Source organism: Pocillopora damicornis, chromosome 9 (genome assembly GCF_964200805.1).
Source record: "Pocillopora damicornis chromosome 9, jaPocDami1.2, whole genome shotgun sequence".
NCBI classification, from domain to species: Eukaryota; Metazoa; Cnidaria; class Anthozoa; order Scleractinia; family Pocilloporidae; genus Pocillopora; species Pocillopora damicornis.
Genome location: NC_142678.1, coordinates 4360232 through 4381923, shown reverse-complemented (window position 1 = coordinate 4381923; position 21692 = coordinate 4360232). Strand labels below are relative to the sequence as shown.

Here is a 21692-nt window from a genome sequence, read left to right as displayed (position 1 = left end):
CTTAATTAGACATTTCTGCGATAAATAATCCTTGTATTTGTTTCTGTTAACTTTTATTTATGTATTGAATGTATATAAATGCGTTTTTTAAACTGAATACCAACAATTCAATTTTTTTTGTAAGATAATATCTAGAATGAAAGTGAGAAGGGTAAATCGTGGCTTGTAAGAGGTGTAAAATCGACCATGAAAACTAACATTCCCATAGCCATTTGTTTGATTGATTATTCTTTTGTGTGTATGCGCGGTTTTTACCTAATTTAATATGCAAATATTCATGTTTCTTTTGAAAACAAACAAAAATACTAAGAGAAAAACATGAAGAAATTATAAGTAACAAATACTAGCCTGTTAACAGCAATTTGATTGTTTTGTAGTAGCTTTGTTTTTTCTTGTTTTGGTATTCGAGGCTCGCATTTCGCTTGCTTTTGGACTGAATTCAGAAGAAAAAGGAAATTCGTGAACAAGTGACCTCCTAAAGAAAAGCAACAGCGACAACAGCGCTGCTTCATCAGACATTTTCTACGATAAATAACCCTTGTACTTGTTTCTGTTAGCTTTTATTTATGTATCGAATACACACTTGGAGTAAGGAAAATATTTTTGTTTTTTAAGTAGAATAGTCTTGCATTATAGCAACACCTTGCGGGGGTCAATGCTTGGGAAAAAATATGCATTCTTAAGCCACCAGATCTGTCGGTTCTCTAAATCATTTAATTCAGGGATTGGGATGACTTGGTAAAACCTTATCGTAATTCGTCATTTTGTTTTCATTTTAGAGTGGAAGAAGGAGCAAGAAGGTAATTTATTAGCTACCTACGATAATGAATCTTAGTTACTTTTATTTTGACAGTGTTTCAATATTCACGCTTTGAAGATATTAGATATATTAGACATGTATGTATGTTTAATAAAGGCAATATACTTAGTTAAACTCTCCGTAGTTTTTACTTCATTTTCTTAGAGCACATTCTATTGTGTTAGACTGATTGAAGCATCTTAGTATAAATGTATAACAGGCCTTGAGCTGTTGTATTTCTTTTTTTTATTTCATGCTATCGTAGATCTACGGCATCGTTCAGGAATGTAAACAATTTTCTATTTTCTTAACATTCCCAGACGATACGGTAGATCCGCGAAAGCTTAGAATAAAAGAGAAATACAGTTGCGCAATGTCTCAATCGAATCGTCCACTTGCCTGGTTTCTATGGCCTATAAAACATGGACATAAATTACTGTTTCGCTGTGTGCCCATTTGAGCTGTAATTGGACCCGAATTTCCACTAACCATAGCATTTTTTAGTTTTGTTGTTGCAAGGAAGATGAGCCTGCTGCTTTATCAGGCATTTCTGCGATAACTAACCCTGCATTTGTTTCTGTTAACTTTTATTTATGTCTACAATACACTCTTGGAGTTAGGAAAATACTTTATTTTTTTTAAGTAGGTAAATTAGTCTTGCAATATAGCAACACCTCGCGGGGGTCAATGCTTGGAAAAAATCGTGCACTCTTAAGCCACCAGATCTGTAGGTTCTCTACATAATTGTATTGAGGGATTGGGATGATTTTGCAAACCATATCGTAATTAGTTCTTTTGTTTTCATTTTAGAGAGGAAAAAGAGGCTAGAAGGTAATTTATTTGTTATCTATTTATTTTGACCGTGTTTCAATATTCACTCTATACACTACACGTTGGATATGCATGTATGTTTGATAATAGCAAATATAATCAATAATACATTGACTTTCAATTCCTTTATTTGATAATAGCTCATTCTATTGACTTAATCTTAATTAAGCATGGTATTATAAATTTACAACAATGGCAGCAACAAAAAGAAAACACATTAGAATAACGCAGCTTAACGCTAAGAAATAAAGCTGAATCGTTCCCCGACTGCAAGATGTGCATCTCTGTAATACCCTCTATAGATAGAGCTAAACTGATTAGGCTTTAACGGCTCATATCAGTGTGAATCAGCTATTGACGGTCAAATGTTACCCGATAACAGTAATGGGAAATAATGCTGAGACTGATTAAATAGTATTGTTAGCGCAATCAGATAGTTTCTTGACTTCAGCAGAATCTGACTTAAAAGTAAACTCATTTTTAATTATACACCGAAAGCGCCCGCAGTCGAAAGCCATATCAAACTCTTTCCCCAGTGCGACGAACATTTGTTTTTCTCGGTTCCAGGTGTACGCAACCACTAACCCCACGTAATGCGCATGCTCTCCGTTAAAAATGGCAGACAGGCCAAAGAGGGAAATAAAAAAAAAAAACGATTTTCCAATGAATACTCAACATACACCCTCGTTAGAAAGGCGAATCTACGGAAGAAAGATACCAGACTGTATGATATTGAGATCGATATGATATTAAATCGATACCGAGGGCCCGTTTCCAACTTGCTAAGAAGTGCATTTAATTGCCTTCCGCCACGATTACTAGCTTTCTTGACAGCTTTCTGAAGACAGAATACTTTCTTTCTGAAGAATTCTGATATGCGGCTATTGATTATTACACCTCTTATACCTAATTGCTCAAACACTTTGTTTACGATTGTTGAAAGGACCGACTCATGGTTCTCCGTCTTAGCCTTTACATTGCTTTGAAATAGTATAGATTAGTAAGCTGAAACGAAAAATTAATAAGGAAGTTTACGAAAAATCCAGCAAACAAGCTTAAAAAAGGCATTTATTTAGACTTTATACTTCAACGAACTTCACAAATCTTACTTGTTTAACTTGTAAGTAAACGATGGCGATTAATTGCCGAAGCGCTTTCTGAGTTTCCCGATCCCTCTCCTGCTGCTTTCACGCTTAAAAAACAGGAAAAAATCAAAAGGAGGAAGATACAGCTGTTTTGAAACGCCATTTGACAAAGGTAAATCTGCTTTTTGTTCGACACTTTACAAATCAAAACAAAGGAAATTTGTTCCTCTTTTTGATTCTGGCGGTATATTTTTAATGTGCGCCTGCGTAAAAGAGATATCGCCTGAGACCCTTCGCTCGGTCGTGTTTTGATCAAAAACGCCTTGTTAATTTCAGGCAACCGCTCGTAGAAAAGGTAAAAATGACGAGGGAAAAACTTTACCTTCAAGTTAGAAAATTAGCGAAATAGAAAGCCACAATATTATAGTTTAATATTTCAGAGGTACATTGAGTGCTTTTTCCGTAGAGAATCTGCACGATGGTAAAACATTCGAAAATTACACTCGATTTGAGTGGAGTGTTGAAGTGAGCGTGATCACTACTTGTACCCCATGAGTTTGATATGGGAATAAAAGAGAAACTTAGTTGCCCAACGCCTCAATCGAATCGCCTACTTGCCTGGTTTCTAAGGCCTATAAAATTTAGACATAAATTACTGTTTAAATTACTGAGCTGTAGTTGGCCCCGAAAACCCAATTACCATCGGATTTTTTAGTTTTGTTATTGCAGGGAAGATGAAGCTGCTGCTTTATCAGACATTTCAGCGACAACTAACCCTTTCATTTGTTTCTGTTAACTTTTATTTATGTATACATTACACTTATGTATACATTACACATTAGCGCAATCAGGTAGTTTCTTAACTTCAGCAGAATCTGACTTAAAAGTAAGTTCATTTTTAATTATACACCGGAAGTGCCCGAAGTCAATATGAAGCTAATTCTTCATTCTGATTGGCTATCTGAGCGGGATCACCCGCTTTGATCCCACGCAATGAGAAATTTGCGTGGAGCGGGATGAACTAAGGTCGTTATTTTCGGACAATGTCGGCGATGGAATCGCAAATAGCCTTTATTGACCGAAGTTGTTCGATCTAGGTGGCTGAAAGTTAGCCTCATTTTTTTTCGTTGCGTTTTTGTGGACCTTAACTTCGTCTCGTTCCATAAGAAACCGCGTGTTAAGAACTCAGCCACGCTTGATCATTAACACTTATAATCGCTATGTTGCACTAATTACCATTTTTGAATATTTGCAAGTATACATATACGTATGAGAAATACCTCAGTACATGACTCTCTTAAAACAGAGAACAAACAACACCAGAAGAGAGAGTAGCATTATATTTTAAACACAACCTACCCCTCTTCACTTTACATAAGACAGCCACGGGTTATTATACCTGCTAACGCATAATTTAAAAATTGTATCCTTAGCCCCTTTGGAAGTTTATGCTCGAGGTCCTGAAGCTGTTAAGGCATACAACAAAGCCTTAACGGGGGGAAAGGCCTGCATCAAGAGAATACCAGTGATGTTCATCGGACAGGAGCGGACAGGAAAAACTAGCCTGAAAAAGTCCTTAAAAGGAGAAAATTTCAACGAAAAAGAGGAAAGCACAGTCGGAATAGAGACTGACTCTTTGTACTTTAAAGTATCAAAAGAGATTTGGAAGAGCGGAAAAGTTAAGGAAGAAGTAGAATTTGAATCAGAAGATCAATTTGAACACATAGCAACAGCGAAAGTGATCAGTGAATCATTAAGGGAACGAAGGGCAACTCCAGCGTGGTTGGTGCCATGGTTGGATTTTTACCCAGAGTCAGAGTTGGAGCCTCCGGATGGATCAATATCAACTCGAAGCCCAACTAAGCTCTCAAGAAATATCGAGTCCTTACACAGAAAATTGCCCGAGGAAGTGGCCAGGCTGGTTGAAAAAATGCTTCAAGAGGAAGAAAGTGCAAACCACGAAGATAACATCTACTCAGTTCTGTGGGATTTTGGTGGACAATCAGTGTACTACGAAACCCATCCAATTTTCCTTACGGAAAAAGCTATCTATATTTTGGTGTCTGACTTGAGTCGTGATCCAGGCAAGAAAGCCACCCCGCCGGTCAAAACAGGACTTTTCGAGAACAAAGAAGACATTGACTGCAGTAAAACGAACCTTGATTATCTGGACTTTTGGATGTCATCAATTTATTCCTTGGTAAGTCCGGATGAGAATTCCAGCTCCCAAGAGACCGCTTCGAATGTTAGTCATGTTTTGCCATGGAGGCTTCCCCCAGTATTCCTGGTCTGCACCCATGCTGACGAGCCGTTTCGTGGATCTAACGCCAGAGACCTTGCTCTAAAAACGTATGGCTTTTTGCAGTCCAAGATCTACAAGGAACATCTGTATAAAGATGTTTTCGTCGTGGATAATACAAAGTCTGGGAGTGAGGAAGAATGTATCGAAGTTAAGCGACTGAGAGAAGAGATCCTTGCTGTTGCAAAGGAACTGCAGCTGACGAAAGAAGAAGTTCCGGTGAAGTGGTTTAGGTATGAAAACAAGCTTCGCGAAAAGCACGATAAGTGGATAACACTTGAAGAGGCCAAGAGGATTGCATTTGAAGATTGTGGAATTCAAGAAGATGATGAGTTTTCCACTTTATTGAATTTTTTGCATGATCAGAGAATTGTGATTCATTTTAGTGGCTCTCCAGAGTTGGAAAGGATGGTGATATTAGATCCTCAATGGCTTGTTGATGTCCTCAAAAACGTAATTACTGTAAGGCGTTTTAAACACACGGAGCATGCTGTCAAAGACCTCTGGATCCAACTGGAAAAAACCGGAATCTTGGATGAAAAACTCATTGACCATGCTTGGAGAGACTTGCTCGAAAACCAAGAAAGTCACAACAGCCTCATTGCCATCATGGAGAGATTATGCTTGCTTTCCCCCTGGCCGTCGTCTAAAGATAGCAAGCAGTACCTTGTGCCGTCCATGTTGATGTCACCCCCAACAGATGACGTCCTTCAGCTTCTCGATTCTGTAAACATTCCATCTCTTTTTGTAACATTTGCATCAGGTCGAGTACCTCCTGGTCTATTTTCCCGACTTATCCTACATTTCTTCCAGTGGTGTGGCGAAGAATGGAACAGCGAAATGAGCCCACGGTTGTTTCATAATTTTGCCATGTTTCACATTCTTCCAGACCAAGGTATCTCTGTCATTTTTTGGTGCCATCCCTCAGCCGTTGAAGTCGCTCTTTATAGCGTTGACAATGACGAGAAAACAGGAGATCTATCCCGTGCTGTTCCCTGGAAATTGAGGTTTATACTCGAATGCATGCGGAAAGAGTTTCACTGGCTCAACAACGTGAAGTACGATATGTGTGTCTGCTGCCCAGTCTGTTCTCAACCCGGGTCGGTAAAATGCCGCGATCATAACGTGCGTGGATGTGAGTGTCTACACTTTCTGTCAGAATCTGATTTGCGAGAGCGTCAACATTGCAACAGGCCAGGACGTATCCTTCCTAGAGATTGCAGGATTCGGATCCAGCAGTTCAAATGCTGGTTCTTATTTGGAGAAGAAGAGGAAGGTGCCAGAATGTCAACGAATCAGGTACGTTGTCAGTCTCATCTTTAGGTTGATAAGAACTAATATTTTGGGTTAATATAGCGCTAATATTTTTTATGTTCAGTGTCATTTTTTAAAAGTAGTTTAAAAGTGGATTTAATTTGTTTTTTAGCAGCTGCAAGCTCTTCACGCAACGAGTCGAGGCTTCTTCAGTGCAAAAGGCATATTTTCCGTAGAAGGTAAGGGTCCTTTTTTTCATGTCATTATCACATAATAAAAATGTCGGAGTTAAAAGAAGGGCTTATTTTGTAAACATCCCTTCTCGTATAATTTTACAGAAATTAGCATAAAATTATCTCTCCTAAACCAGACTTTTAACCAACTCAAAAGTTTTGGGCCTTAGCAAATTACATTCCGTCTGCTTAACTCTGTCTTATTGCAGTTTTTTTTTTTATTATTTCAATTCGTTCTAATCATTTTCAAGGAACGAAACGGAAAGATCTTGCGCTGCCCGAGAGTATCAATACTTCCATCCAGTCCATTCCACTCAATTCAGCAAGTGATGTCAAGGATATCGTGATTCAGTTTCGAGAAGCTCTGCAGTTGGAACCAGTATCTTTGGTCAGTCCAGAGCCTGAGACGAGAATTATGATTCGTGCCTTTGCCCTGAGAGCTAAATCTGAGAAACGGGATGATTTGGTGAGACACTTACGAGAGATTACGCCTGCTGGTACTGCTGGTGAGTTTTAAAAAGATGATTTTGTTTTTCGTACGGGGGAGAGGAAATAGGTTTCTAAGATATGTAAAAGTACTCACACGAGCGTCCTCTCAATGCAACATTAAAATAACGTCAGCGCGTGCTTGATTTTATTGTGTGGTTGTTTTCGTTGTTGATCCCCTTTTGATCTGCTCTAGTATATATATATATATATATATATATATATATATATTATGAGAGGAAAAAAGGACGCAACTACATTTCCCGACAAGCCTGTTTCGTGAATCGCTTCACTCTTCAGGGGTTTAAACCCCTGAAGAGTGAAGCGATTCACGAAACAGGCTTGTCGGGAAATGCAGTTGCGTCCTTTTTTCCTCTCATAATATTTATTCTGCTCTGCTTCAACGTATTGAGCACTGTTCCACGCGAAAATCGACTTGCAGACTATATATATATATATAGGAAGTTTGCGAGTCGATTTTCGCGTGGAACAGTGCTCAATACGTTGAAGCAGAGCAGAATAAATATTATGAGGGGAAAAAAGGACGCAACTGCATTTCCCCTCATAATTTTTTTTTTTTCATTTTTTCCCCTCATAATATTTATATATATATATATATATTTGCTTCGATATCGAGGAATTCTATCCATCCATCAGCCAAGACCCTCTCAACAAGGCACTTGACTTCGCATCCACATATGACAACATCACCATGGACGAACGGAACATCATAATCCACGCTAAGAAACCAACACTCATACACAAGCGGCAACCGTGGCAAAAGAAAGGAGACACGATATTTGACGTCACGATGGGCAGCTACGACGGCGCCGAAACGTGCGATCTAGTATGAAGTTTCCCTCTTTCACAGCTACAAGACCTCAACATCAACGTAGGACTCTACAGAGACGACGGACTAGCCACCACCAACACCACGTCGAGAGACACCGAAAATATAAAGAAGGAAATTTGCCGTATCTTCAATCGCAACGGACTACGTATCACTATCGAAGCAAACAAAAAGATTATCAACTTCCTAGACGTCACTTTCAACCTAAACAACAGCACCTACCAGCCCTACACAAAGCCTAACACCACACTACAGTACGTACACCGCGAGAGCAATCATCCACCGATCACCACAAAGAACATACCTGCCGGCATCAACAAACGACTTTCATCCCTTTCATCAGACAAAGTTTCATTCGACAAAGCCGCCCCCCCGTTCCAAAAAGCACTTGACGAAGGCGGATATCAATACACCCTCCACTACGAACCCACCACGACTGCCAAACGCAAAAACAGGCAGCGAAGCAACATCCTCTGGTACAACCCTCCATTTAGCAAGAACGTCAGCACCAATATCGGACACAAAGGCCGAAACAGTACTGTCTGCAGTTAGTTATATATATATATATATATATATATATATATATATATATGTACAAAAAAATTATGAGAGGGAAAAAGGAAGCAACTTTTTCCCTGTCATAATATTTATTCTGCTCTGCTTCAACGTATTGAGCACTGTTCCACGCGACAATCGACTTGCAGACTTCCTATATATGTACATATGTATAACTAACTGCAGACAGTACTTTTTAGGCCTTCTGGGCCTCATCAGTGCAATGCTAACGTTAGAATGGAGTTAAGGCATATAGCCACCCCAAGTGATCTCACACATGTGGGATCATCTAAGCCATGCCAGATAGAGTGCTCAAACTAGAAAAACTAGTGACCATGCGCAATGCCAGCAGCAATGACTCATCCTGATAGAGTGCTCAGTTTGGACATGAAAGCAAAGCTTTGTATGCCAAAGAACTATATCTAACTGCTGACAGTACTGTTTCGGCCTTCTGGCCCTCATCAGTGCAGTGTATATATATATATTTTTTTGTTTGTTTGTTTTTTTTGTTTTTGTTGTTGTTTTGGTTTTAAGTTTTCTAAAATAAATTCTGCTATATTTATCTTCTTTTATTGTTTGTTTGTCTCTACAGGACCGTTGCTGAATGACGATATGTCAGTTGGTTGCATGCCACATGAACAATACAAGGATTTGACATTCAGCCTCTCGGGTAAGGAATTAGGTCGGCTTCCGCACATCCATTTATTCATTCTAGTTGCAGCTTTTGATTGAACTCCTAGGTTGTCGTCTCTCGACTCTGAAAATGGCTCTCGAAAAAACTCGGACCTTAACAAGATTTGATTTTGCAGATGCGCTTTGAGATCATATTCCGGTTAGATTAGTTCATAACTAACTAAGTTTCGTCAGCTTCCATCAAACCCTTTCCAAAGGATGTGAAAGCGATAATTTAGACCAATTTGGAGGATATCGGGCTCCAAGAAAAGGTCAGCAATTTATGCCATTTGACCATGAGGTCCACAATAGGGTCTGGTTTGAGGTTAAAATCTTTTTTCCCTTTTTGTAACACAATTTATAAAAGACCATAATATGTTTTTATACGTAGTTCGAGGGAGGTGGAAACTGTTGGCAGAAAGGCTGGGTTTCTCCGAAATCGAGATGTGCTTTTTAGATGAGAGAGTTGTGAATCCTTCTGATGTTGTTCTTGGCGCTGTGGCAAAGCATCGCCACCTGAGTGTTGGAGAAATCTATGACATCTTGGTCGATTGCGAGCTACCAGTTGTTGCAGATCTTATGTAATTGAATTAGAACATGAACAGCGGACGAAGGTGAGCGACACAGCAAGAAGCAGACGCGAAAAACAAGGTAGCAGCCGAAGACTTATTAGCAAAACATATATGAAATATTGTATTTCCTGAATTTTGCATCAAAGTGTGAGAGCCATAATCTGTATTAGGCAACAATTTTAGCAGTTTTAGAGTCACTTACAATCACACTTGTATAAAGTAAAAAGAAAAGGTTATAGATCGAATTTCAAATTAAGCCTTCGTTCATCTCGTGGTCAGATAACAAGCTTTCTTTTATTAGTTTTCCATTTGGATGATATATTAGTTTTTTCTAATATTTTAATAGATTGATTTTCGTATAAAACGTTTGTTAGATGACAAGAAATAGTATCACGACTTAATCAAGCTTAAAAGCAGAGCTCCATTTTTTTTTTTTTGGTTTGTTCTTTTTTTTTTTTCTGCCTTCAGTTAATATGTATGTAGAAGGTTTGGCTGGGGTAGTTTGTGGGGAAAAAATCGGTAATCCAGGGTATTTTGTAGCAGTAAGAGGGTGGGAATTCTTTGTTTCCTCAATGTATAGGGGATTTTGTACAATGACTCATCGTAAAATGAGCTTATAGGCGGTATAATGACGAGTGGGTCAAAACATAAATAAAAACCCTAAGAGGAGGGCACTTGCATTTTTCAACAAATTCTAAAGCCCAAGCCTAAGTAGTTATCGTTCAAATACAAAATCATTTTGTATTGTGGCAGCAAAGAATATGTTCAAAATAACTGAGATCCCAAGAGCATCTTGATCTGATTGGGGAAAAACCTCTTCTTTATTGTAAACCATAAAAAATTGAATCTTGTTTAGCTTTTGTTTTACAAAAGCAATAGTATAGACCGCTCTTTCTATCGGTTCACCGGCGTTCGGATGTTGGTACGTTGGGAAAACAAGGGATGTTGGGAGAAAACTCGAGTAGGTTGTTATACTCACACGCCTCCGGATCGTGATGCACAAACTTATTTATCATTCTCCCAAATCCCGCCAGGGCTATGACGCCGATAAACCGATAGAATGTGTGTGGTCTATTTTCATAAACATGAAGCCAGTAAGGTTTGATTTAGAGCAATTATTTTATTTGAAACGGAAGAACTTCGGCGAAGGACTAAGCCGGGTTGATTTATCTCCACTAACAGTGGTAGCCTTGGTTAGGGTGCGGCAGTCTCCCACACATTGGAGTCATGGCCTTTAATCCAGTTTCAGAAAAAGTATATTTTCTTTTTTTTATAGCTAGTTTAATGAAATTTTGAGATGCACCAGTAATTCTAATTTGCCATTTGTAGCGAGCAACGGATTTTTAGATGGCGAGCACATGACGAAATAATCCAGTTTTGCATTACATTTATGTCTACATGGCTATGGTTTTGGTGCTAATTTCTTTTTTTTTGAGTGTTTCGTGCAAGTAATTAAAGAAACAAGAACAAAAAATGTTCATTATATCGGAATATTGTTACAGCATAATAGCAGGGACTTACGGTGCAGGGAAGGGATAGGATCTTTTGCTTAAGAGTACATACAAGACTCATTTGAAATATAGTCGTTACCAGTAAGTTTTTCCTTCTATTCAGCATCGAAAAACTTTCTTGAAGCGCAGAGCTCGAATGAAATGACAATATTTCCTTGTACATGTAATGTTTCTGTATTGGTATCCAGTTTTCATATTATCTTGAAAAATTCACTGTTAGAAAACAATGATTTCGTAGTTAGTAACACGTGTACACTCTGAAATTCGCTTCTCGGGTGATGGAAGAATAAGACGGATTTTGTTTCAGAGAGAAAAAAACTTAGTTGAACATCAGATCAACCTTTCAGATTGTAGTTACCCATTTATACTCTTAGGTAGAGAAGGACGTTTTGAGAGTGAACTGCACTATTGAAAAACAATGATTGTTGTAGTTAGTAATACTCACTGAAATATATTAAATCATCAGTTGTGCACGAATCAGTTTTGAGTGTAGCTACTGTAGCAGCACATCTTATCTTCCCCTTGACTTATATGTATGCCTTGCATGCCAATGTAAAGCCAAAATAAAATCGTGTGTGTTTTAGCTTGACATGTGATTGAATGAGAAAATTATTAAATCTTAGTTCGCTGGAAGAAAGTGAAAGATGTAGTTGTACATTTTTCCTATTCAATTTTTTCAGATTCCCTTTTTTAGCCGTGGTTAACCATCCATACTCCTGAATAAAGAAAGACTTGATGAGAGAAACGTGTCTCCCATAAAAAAAAAAGAACACAATGAACTGAACAGGGCAACTAAAGCTCTTCACCGCCCCCAAGTTCCCCCTACATATGACATACATATTTAGTTTGAAAGGAAGATATGCCAGTGTTTCGTGTGATTTCCGTAAAACTCCGGAAACAGCTAAAGAGGATAAGGAAATATGTTATTCGTTGAAACGAGAAAGATATGCGATCGTGTTGCGTATGTCTTGGAATCATATTTGCTATACAACACGGCGGAAAATGAAGGTTGGAAAGTTCGTGTTCAATAAATAAATCATTCGTCTTTAATTTCTAACATTTATTATTGCCGTAGGCGGAATAGGTAGTAAAAATAAACCCCACAATTTCACCAAAGAAAGCCCAAGTGCCGTGTTAAACGCTTCCACCACAAAGATAAGTACTGTATTTCACAACCCAACCATTCATTACCTTTTCTTAACCGCGAGGTCGCGTAAATTCACATGTACCTAATGTAACTAATTCAATGGCACGCAATGCGTGCAAACAAGACAAAGTATTGAAAAACAAAAACAAACAAACAAACAAACAAAATATCAATGTTCAGTGGCGACAACAAGATTTAATCAATTTGATACCCTTGTCTTCTTTGTCAGTTCAGTTCCTCATTTGAAAGTATGGGAAACTTTTAAGTCTCATTAAGTTCAAATACGCCACAGTCTCTAAACTTCACTACCGTTTCAAGTGTAAGGGTGCTTAGAAAATGTAATGATTAGATCCACGCTGGTCTTGACTGATTTTCACAGTCTTTTTTTGTAACATTTCGCAGACTTCACTAACATTTGCACTACGCAGTTACCCAAGCATTCTAGGCAGAAAAAGAAGTCGTCTGTGAGCCCTAATAGCAGTTTGAATTGTGTTTATTGGCCTTTGAGTGCTTGGATACAACATCACAGTGTGTTAGAGAAATGATTTGCCGTTCGAAGGTAAGAGCAAACATGATAAACTGTTTATCCGTTTTTCTTACAATGTAGTCACTAGAGATGTAGATCGCGACGTTTCGACTGCTTACTGCCAGTCGACTCCTTACCATTTGTATCACGGTGATCTAATGCTATTGGCGGATTTCGATTTGCACTGATACAAATGGTAACGCGTGAGCAGTCGACCCCTTCGCCTGATGAAGATTAGCAGTAAGCAGTCGAAACGTCACGATCTACATCTCATGTGACAACATCGTGAGACAAACGATTAAACAGTTTATTGTTACTTACCACCACGAAGAGCAATAACCTCTTTTACGATAAGAACAAACATGTTAATGTGGGGTACGTCGGTACAATGCGCAGAGATTGGATGGTTTCTGTTTGTACTGTCTTAAACACAGTCCTGTTTTATTAATCATTCTCAGTAAGAGGTTAAACAGAACCACACCAGCAGTATAACAACAATAGAAGTCTTGGCCGAAAACATCTTTGGTATACCCTATGGAACTACCTTTCACAGTTCTGATCAAAACAAATTAAGCTCCATACAAGAAAGAAGACAAGCCCAACGCTTAGTGAACCGGACTTCGGAATTTGCTTGCGAAAGATCGCGTGGAAGTCAGACCACAACTGTATGACTAGAAGAATGTCGACGGCACTCTAATAGAACCAAACCACTAGTGGCATAATTCCTACTTAAAACAAACACGTGTGCAGAAATTAAAATTTACGTCATTTGAAAGGAGTGAAAAAAGTGTCTGTATCATTGTTTATCCCTTCAAAACTTACGTTGCGAATATGATATACTTAGCGAATGACCTGACTGGTTTTTTTTTAAGCGTTCAATATTTTACCTCGTGCGTAGTGTCTTTTATTCTTACCTTATACTGAAGTAGAACCTTTTCACTTCAGTTGTAATAGCTATGTTATAATCTCCTGACCAAGCGAACATTTTGTTATGATCTTCTCGACTGATCCTCTTGGCGAATGATTAATATCTATAGTTATTTATTGTTGACATTAGTCTAGTACAGCAAGTGACTTGAAGAGAGTTGTTCCAGCTGCCCTTCTTTGCAAGCTGGTTAGATTTCGCAAGGCGCTTATTTTCCTTTTCATCAATCGCAGATGGTTCTAGCCTCTCACTTGATGGACCATTTTTATAATAGTTATAATAGGTAACTTCTGATACTGTTGCAACAAAATTGTGAAAATAAATTTGTGCCCATTATTATGGACATATATATATATATATATATATAAGGAGGCTGCAAGTCGATTTTCGCGTGGAACAGTGCTCTATACGTTGAAGAAGAGCGGAATAAATATTTTAAGAGGAAAAAAGGACGCAACTACATTTTCCCGACAAGCCTGTTTCGTGAATCGCTTCACTCTTCAAAAGAACCCCTGAAGAGTGAAGCGATTCACGAAACAGGCTTGCCGGAAAATGTAGTTGCGTCCTTTTTTCTTCTTAAAAAATATTTAATATATATATATATGAAGTCCGTGTTTCGATTTGTCCGAAGTACAGTGCTCGATACGTAAAAGTAGAACGCGATATGTATCGAGACAGGGAAAATAACAGAGATCACAGTTTCAACCCTACAAGCCTGTTTCGTGATTACTCACACATCAGGGGATTTTATCATAAAATCCCCTTATAGATGAGACACTTTTGTTTTAATAACTAATTTCCCTGTGTAAATTGGCCATCGAAGAGAGTTTTTAAAGGCGACGTAACGAGGGTTAGCCCGCAGCTCTGATGAACAAATTATCTTTTCCAACGATGACTACATAAAATAATTTAAAATTATAGCGGATTTCACCCAACTTTATCTCCACGACAAATTAAAGAAAACCAGAGCACGTCAAGGGTACCATTCTTAAATTTTACAGACCCAGTATTGACTATTACGTATTGTGCGTCTTTGTTTTTCTCATGGTTTTCACGACAGCGAGGCTTGCATTGTTTCCCCGAAGCTTGTGGAATAAAATATAGTCAACTTTGAGCTGATGGCCGCCAATAGCCAACGCCGCGCGTAATGAATACTGGTCAAAAATGGGTCTTTAACACCGGCATTAATGATATCAATAACGACAATACATAAACATGTTGGCCTTTTCCCATCAATATGATTTCAATTGCAAATTGCCTTGTTTCGCCTAACCGAGGTCGAGCCAGTCAAGATTTTTTTATAGGGCGTTCGATGTGTATCTCCTAGATGAAATCCCTGTCTTGATCCAGTTTCTGTAAGATTTCGGAAGTATGATCACGGTGGAAATTACAGCTGTGGTGATACTAGTTGCCACGCTCGCCTTCGCACCATCTTTTGACGCCCAGTCTCGAAGGCGTCGTAGATCATGCACTCCACGAAATTGCCAGGTCAGCCATTGGTCTTCATGGAATCCGTGCAGCACAAACCAGTGTGGTCAACAAGGGTCTCAGAGTCGATCAAGAACGGTGGTCTCCTCACCAGGTTGTGGAGGAGCACAGTGTCCTAATCTACACGCGACACAGCAATGTAACGGCAGTACACCGATTAACTGTCAAGTGAGTCTTTGGTCACTTTGGAGTGGGTGTAGTGCTGACAAATGCGGACAACAAGGGACCCAAAATCCATCAAGGACGGTGGTATCCTCCAAAAATTGTGGAGGAGCACAGTGTCCTGACCTCCACGAAGCGCGGCATTGCAACGGAATTACGCCAGTTAGTTGCAAACTAAGTGCTTGGTCGGATTGGAGTACTTGCAACACAGCGTGTGGCGCATCAAGGACACAGACTCGCTCGCGTCATAAGAAAATCTCTGAGCAATGTGGTGGTACATGTACATCTAACTTCTCAATAACACGATCCTGCCCACAGATTAGCTGCTTGAACGGAGGGAGTTTGAAGGATGGTAAATGTTTCTGTAAGGAAGGAAGCTGACGTTTCGTCTTTCACCCTGACGAAAGGGCTAATGCTCAAAACGTCGGCTTTGAAACTTTTTACGGTGGCCAATTTACATTAACCGAATTATTTGATTATGCTGAATTACCATATGAAATTATACTGGTTCTTTGCTATCGATTGTTTCATTTGAGTAACAACTAGCCTGAGGAGTATAAGGTTTATTTCACGAGCACTTTAAACTACACAGCTGATTACGCAACACAAACTATTCGGCCATCAAAAGGAAGCTCGTTTTTTTAGTTTGTCCATCTGAGTGTCTTTTTTTTTGCTTTGTTTTGGGTTTTTTTGAGGAAGAGATGGTGCTCTATTTTTTTCCAGGCATGTTATTCATGGATGCTAATATTATTTTGCTTGTTATTCTCTGCTTTGGTTGAAATATCAATTGGTTTGTTTCTTAATTATTCTCGCTTAATATATAAATTTCGTGTCCTAGTTGTACTAAGCTCGTGATTCTTTAGGTAATTGTTCTTTCAACTTTGTTAAGTTAATCCTTTCATTCTTGTTATTTCCTTCACTCTTTATTATAGTAAAGGCAGTTACACCTCGCGAAATTTAGGTTGTCTAGCTCTAACTTCCCGAAAACTATATTCAACAACCGTCCCCTTGAGAAGCTTTTCCTTAGTCATCCCAGCGACATGAACTTTTTCAAACTCTTGTTTGTCGAGCTGCTTTTCGTTTCATTTTCCAGTTGAAAATAACCCAACCCCCCATGCATCATATAATCAGATATAAAAAAATGAAGAAATTTTGTTTATCATGGAAATTTCCACGGGAGTCACCAAAATAGCCTAGGAGGTCTGGGTGCAGTGAAATTTACGACGTCGGTATACATTATGTCGAGACTTGGGATTGGCGTGAATCGGGTTTTAGAAAGAAAAAATGATAGATTAAAAGTAAGTATGTTGAAAAGTTCAAGATTTCTATATATTGCAGTCACGGTGTAGTTTAACCGATAAAAGAATATGGTTGTTCAAAATTATCTTAAGGAACAAACTGCAGTTATTTAACTGTACTTGATGAGATGATTGAATTACAAAGGAGCGATTTCTAAACCACACAAAGTACTATAATGTAATTCCAGTCCATTACTGACTTAAAAGGGTAATTTAATATTATCAACTGGGTTGATAACGTTAATTGGCCAGCGTAAAGAGTTTTAAAAGTGACGGTTCGAACGTTAGCCCTTACACTCTGACGAATGACTAACGCTCGAAAAGTCGGGTTTTAACTCTTTGCGGTGGCCAATTTACGTTATCAACTCGGTTGATAATAATAAATTACCCTGTTGTACTCTCCTACCGACATAGCACCACAGCTTCTTTAGAAACTTACCCCCTTTACTACCGCCTTAAGCTTCAGTGATCATGCACTGACTCAAAGTTATAATAAACGCAGCTCTCCAAATCTGTTTTGAAAACCCGAAACACATCAGAATAGTTCTCTGTATCTTCTCCCTGCCTTTGCCGGCAAGCAGCAATCGCTAAGGGATGACTGAGTATTTTTATACCTTCTTTGATGTACTGAACGCGTACAAATTTTTTTTGGGGCTTCTACATTTACGTCATAATTGCCTCAAGACAGTTCCACAGTGTAATATCAGAAAACACTGTTATCCACTTTACATGACCAAAGCTTTCTCAAAATTACCAGGTATTTCTTTTTATCAGTTACTCTCTATTACAGTGTCGCCTTCGATTTCTTTTGATTTTTCTTCCGTAAAATTGTCTTTTACAGATGCATCTAGATTGAATCATCTTGGGGTTATTGTTGGCACAACTTGTGGAGGATTTATTTTACTCTCTGTATTGTTTTGTATTGCATACATTATCCACGGTTGGATTGTTTGGAGACCCCAGCGAAGGATCGAGCCGTTTACTACTGTTCACTTTCAGTCACAGTCAGAAGTTGTGGATTTTTACAATTTGCCGGGTAAACCAGGAGTTTCAATGCAACATTGAAAATAGCTTTTTGGAAGTAGCATGGGAACAGCAGCAGAGCGACGTAAAATGAGGTCACGAAATAAAAAAGGACCCGGATGAAGTCGGGACGAATATCTTTCTCCAATCCTCATTTCATCACGGGGCACTTTCTTACCCTCTGAACGATTTAAAAATGCAAGCCCATTCAAACCCACCCGTCTCCTTAAAACGGGAGGGAGCATCTTCGATTAGCCGTTGATAATCGCCATATGGAGTAATTATAAATAAATCAAAATTTGCCTGGCACACCCTCGGTCAACAGAAGTGACGTCCATCTTGCCTTAAAGAGCCTTCGACATTTTTCCGAGTTTTACAGGGGCACGGTGAGGAAGACTGCTCTTAGGCCAGAACAAATAGGGATACGACTTGGTCTGGTCACTTGAAATCGCTCTCACTTAATTAATTTTTTTTTCATTTAAAATTGTGATAATAAGGAAAATGCCCTGCATCTTCAGACAAAGACTTGCACTAGATTTGAATTGGTCATGATCTTGTAAGTGAAAAGACTGTTCTTTTGAACGACAGCGGTGTTGTTTGAGTAAGAAATTTTATTTTGTATATTTGTTAATTAGATTAATGATGCACTTGTGGAAATTGCAGCAAGCTCAATGGCTGAGAGAACGCAAATTAATTCCGAAAAAATTATAAAGTTGTCATTGTGCGCAAAAACAACTTGAAACTGAGGGCTGAAAAGTTGAAATGAAATTCGTTTTGTATAGAAAGATATAAAATTAATCTCACGCAATTTAGAAAAGGTAAGCACTCGACTATGACCACGCTTATATCATACTTTTTAATCTTTGCCTAGTTTACTCGTGTTTGTTTGATCCCAATTGCTCTCGAAATCATTCGATTAACTGATAACTGAAAAATACAATCCCCCAACAAACATAAAACAACTCTTAACTAGCCTCTTATCACTGAGCTCATTGAGCACTGTGAATTCATATGAAACTTCTTTATGCCTAAGCAGATTCCTAAAGCACTTTCTTTGTATACGTAGGGTCAATACTAAGATGGTCTGTTCGAAAGTGACACCATTTTCAGACTACAAGCATATAAGCGCTTTCCAAGAGAAAAACCAGGGCAAGTAGCTCAGTTCTGAAGCAAAAATATTTTTCTTTGTCACTTTGTTGACACAAGATGTTTATGAATGTGGCAACAACCGACTGAAAAATAGAATCACCTGATACATTTATTGTTGTATGCAGTAAAAGTGACACCATTTTCCATGGATGATATATAAAAGAAAAACCCTCTCAGTAAAAAAAATGTATAAATTAAAGTACGGGTTTGGAACTTAGAGCAAAGCATCCTAAAAGAAAAATGCTACGGAGTACCACGTGAAAGCTACGCTTCGACAATAAAAAGCAGCTCAAAAGGTTATGTGGTTTAAACTGATCTAAGGCGAAAATAAATTAACGCCTCGTGCGAACTCGAACAATTATCCGATCGAGATCCCTAACCAGCTTACCACTAAAGTGCGGTTGCATTTTGGTTTAGCCTTTGGTGGCATTTCATTACTTATTTCGTCGGAGAAATAAAGGCCCGGGCTCAGTTCTTACAAAAACAACGATAACAACAATAACCGCACAAGCAAAAGAAGAGGAGGCTAAAACCACCAGACAGCGACACGCCAAGGGTGACTGAGAATGAGCCTGTGTCTGTTTCTTCATCTTCATCTGCATCTGTAAAGGAGAAGAAACATGATATGCAATGAATTCACCAAGATCACCAAGGAAGTCATTTGAATGATTAGTGACCCAATTCTGCGCTTCAAGCAATAAGGTAAGATTAAAAAAAAACTTTATAGAATTTTCTTTGAAATGCTGACGTAGGTGAGCAAGACTGAAAACTTGCAGTTGTTGAATAAATTACACAGAATTCGCTAACACATATCGCAAAGACGTTTCATTGTACCCAACTCTCTCATTTTTTAATGCATGAAGTAAGTTACAGGTGTGTTTTGACAACCGTCACACCTACCTTATTAAGACCCACTTAGTAAAAAAGTTAAATTCAGTTCTACATTTTTTTTTTCTTTTTGGTTTTCACCACCTTATCTTTATTATCATTAATGCAAGGATTACTAGGCAGCCCCTGTGACAGTTTCTATCATTCTAGGCCTTTATAGGAAACATGCTTCTTTTAATTTCAACATAATTATTATTATTATTATTTTTTTTAATTACAAACACAATGCTTACAATACAATATGAAACACCACTTACACTAATTACAATGCTTATTTACATTACTCTACTTACAGTCACTAATACTTACACCACTTACAGTCACTAATAATTACACTACTTACAGTATCCAGCCCTATTAACAACACAGTCTACTAATTATGCCATTACATACAAAAAGTACTATTTTCTTTTAACATTGCACTGTGACACATACCGGCGATGGCGACGCCCAGTTAATTCTCTAACAAAAATAAACTACAATAAACTAATAAACAAGGAAGAATATGAGATCTAAGTTTATGCATTGGTCTTCCATCCTTTTCCTTAAAAAAAGGGCAAACACAAAATTATATGAGAAATTCCCATCTAATTTGAAAATCGCGAAGCTTTCTGTTTCTTATAGCAATTATTTTTTCAACTTGTTTTTTAACTTCAACCTTGTGCAAAAACAATCTAAATATTGGAGAGGTGTTATTTTTTCTACATTCCCAAATAGTCAATTTCCCTAAAATTATCAAATAATTTAACAGATCGTTCCTCTGAAGTAAGCCAACCATAATATCTTTTAAAGACAAAATTAAATATTCGCCACTAAGATCAAACCACCAGACTGTAGATACGTTCCAAAAAGCTTGCACAAAGGAGCAGTTAAAGAAGAGGTGGTACAGATCTTCCGTATAGGTTCCACAAAAAGAACACTTGTCCGAATCACTTAACCCTATTTTGAACAATTTATCGTTTGTAAACAAAATGAAATTCAATACTCTGTATTGAAACGACCAAACATACGTTTCGCTCGCAACAAGATAAGGAATAGAGAAAACTTTCTGCGCATTTGAAAGCTCAAAATCCGCTGTCAACTTTTTAAAGCCATTCGGGATTCTCGCTTTACTTGTTATCATCGTAGAATAAAACTGTTTACACTTTGCAGTATATGCATTAAAAGATTTAGACTTATAATCAAAATTCATAGGATCGAGATTACCCGCTGTGGGGATGGGGCAGGAGCTTTTTGATTTCGTATTAATAATAAAAAAAAGGCATAATTATGTTGAAATTAATAATTGAAATTGAAATTCTATTATTAATTTTAACATAATTATGCCTTTTTTGTCCATAATTACTTTTCTCGCAGCAATAACCATTATATCCCTCCTTGCAACGACACGCTCCACCCATTAAGCTTCCTCCATTAAAGCAAGTCTTGCGAGGGCAGGATCGTTCCATCTTTAGGTCAGATCCTCCGGAAAATGAACCTCTCAGGTTAATTAAGGCCTGGGTCACCCTGTCTTTAACCCATAATTTCACAAAATTGAGAATAACTTAGCTATTTTGCGAGGGATTTTTCTCATACTTGGCAGATATGGGTATCACTACCATCTCTCTCGGACTGAATTGTGGCAGCGTAATATGATACTCTCAACAGCCAAAAGCACTTAATTCAGGCGTCAAATTCATCGGTTGCTTTCTTGAGCAAATTCCCACCACTAAACACAAGGCAAATCAAAATGCAGTTATCGCTATGAATATTTGAGACGTTTTTCATTGTTTTCCCACTTGGAATGGCTGCCAAAAAAAAGAGAGATGTGGTAGGCAGATTAAATCAAGTTTTGTCTCTGCGAAGCTATCATCTATCATGGTTTTCGCCCGAAAACATCTTAGCCTTTACCTGGTTCCAACCGCTATCAAGGAAAGTAATCCCACAGGTTCCTATTAAT

At 38.2% G+C, this 21692-nt stretch overlaps 3 protein-coding genes and 1 long non-coding RNA gene across 7 annotated transcripts in view; 2 read left to right on the top strand and 2 right to left on the bottom strand.

Annotated features, from left to right (window-relative positions):
* Nucleotides 1-21692, bottom strand: part of LOC149039707 (spondin-1-like) — a 159440-nt gene that overhangs the window by 50737 nt on the left and 87011 nt on the right. The window lies entirely within an intron of this gene.
* Nucleotides 1614-21692, top strand: part of LOC113666299 (uncharacterized) — an 81379-nt gene continuing 61300 nt past the window's right edge. Inside the window, exons 1-5 of one of the 4 annotated variants that reach the window (XM_089183377.1) lie at nucleotides 1695-6313; nucleotides 6444-6507; nucleotides 6753-7007; nucleotides 8985-9062; nucleotides 9456-11624. In XM_089183377.1, the coding sequence (XP_089039503.1) occupies nucleotides 4244-6313; nucleotides 6444-6507; nucleotides 6753-7007; nucleotides 8985-9062; nucleotides 9456-9649 (2661 nt within the window). In that variant the 5' untranslated portion in view covers nucleotides 1695-4243 and the 3' untranslated portion in view covers nucleotides 9650-11624. Of the gene's footprint in view, nucleotides 1631-1694; nucleotides 6314-6440; nucleotides 6508-6752; nucleotides 7008-8984; nucleotides 9063-9455; nucleotides 11625-21692 lie in introns of those variants that run through there. The other 3 variants (XM_089183376.1, XM_089183375.1, XM_089183374.1) reach the window with 3 other exon arrangements.
* Nucleotides 15034-15776, top strand: LOC149039716 (spondin-1-like). Its single transcript, XM_089183070.1, has one exon. It carries the CDS (start codon nucleotides 15117-15119, stop codon nucleotides 15774-15776), a length of 660 nt encoding a protein of 219 aa, XP_089039196.1. The 5' UTR covers nucleotides 15034-15116.
* On the bottom strand, nucleotides 18957-21366 carry LOC149039715 (uncharacterized). Its single transcript, XR_016179978.1, has 2 exons — nucleotides 21099-21366; nucleotides 18957-19467 (listed from the first exon to the last, which is right to left on the bottom strand). It is a non-coding gene; the product is annotated as an uncharacterized LOC149039715 (long non-coding RNA).

What these genes read in the sequence shown, in the direction of transcription:
- LOC149039716 (XM_089183070.1), top strand. Translation starts at nt 15,117, where the DNA reads ATGATCACGGTGGAAATTACAGCTGTGGTGATACTAGTTGCCACGCTC.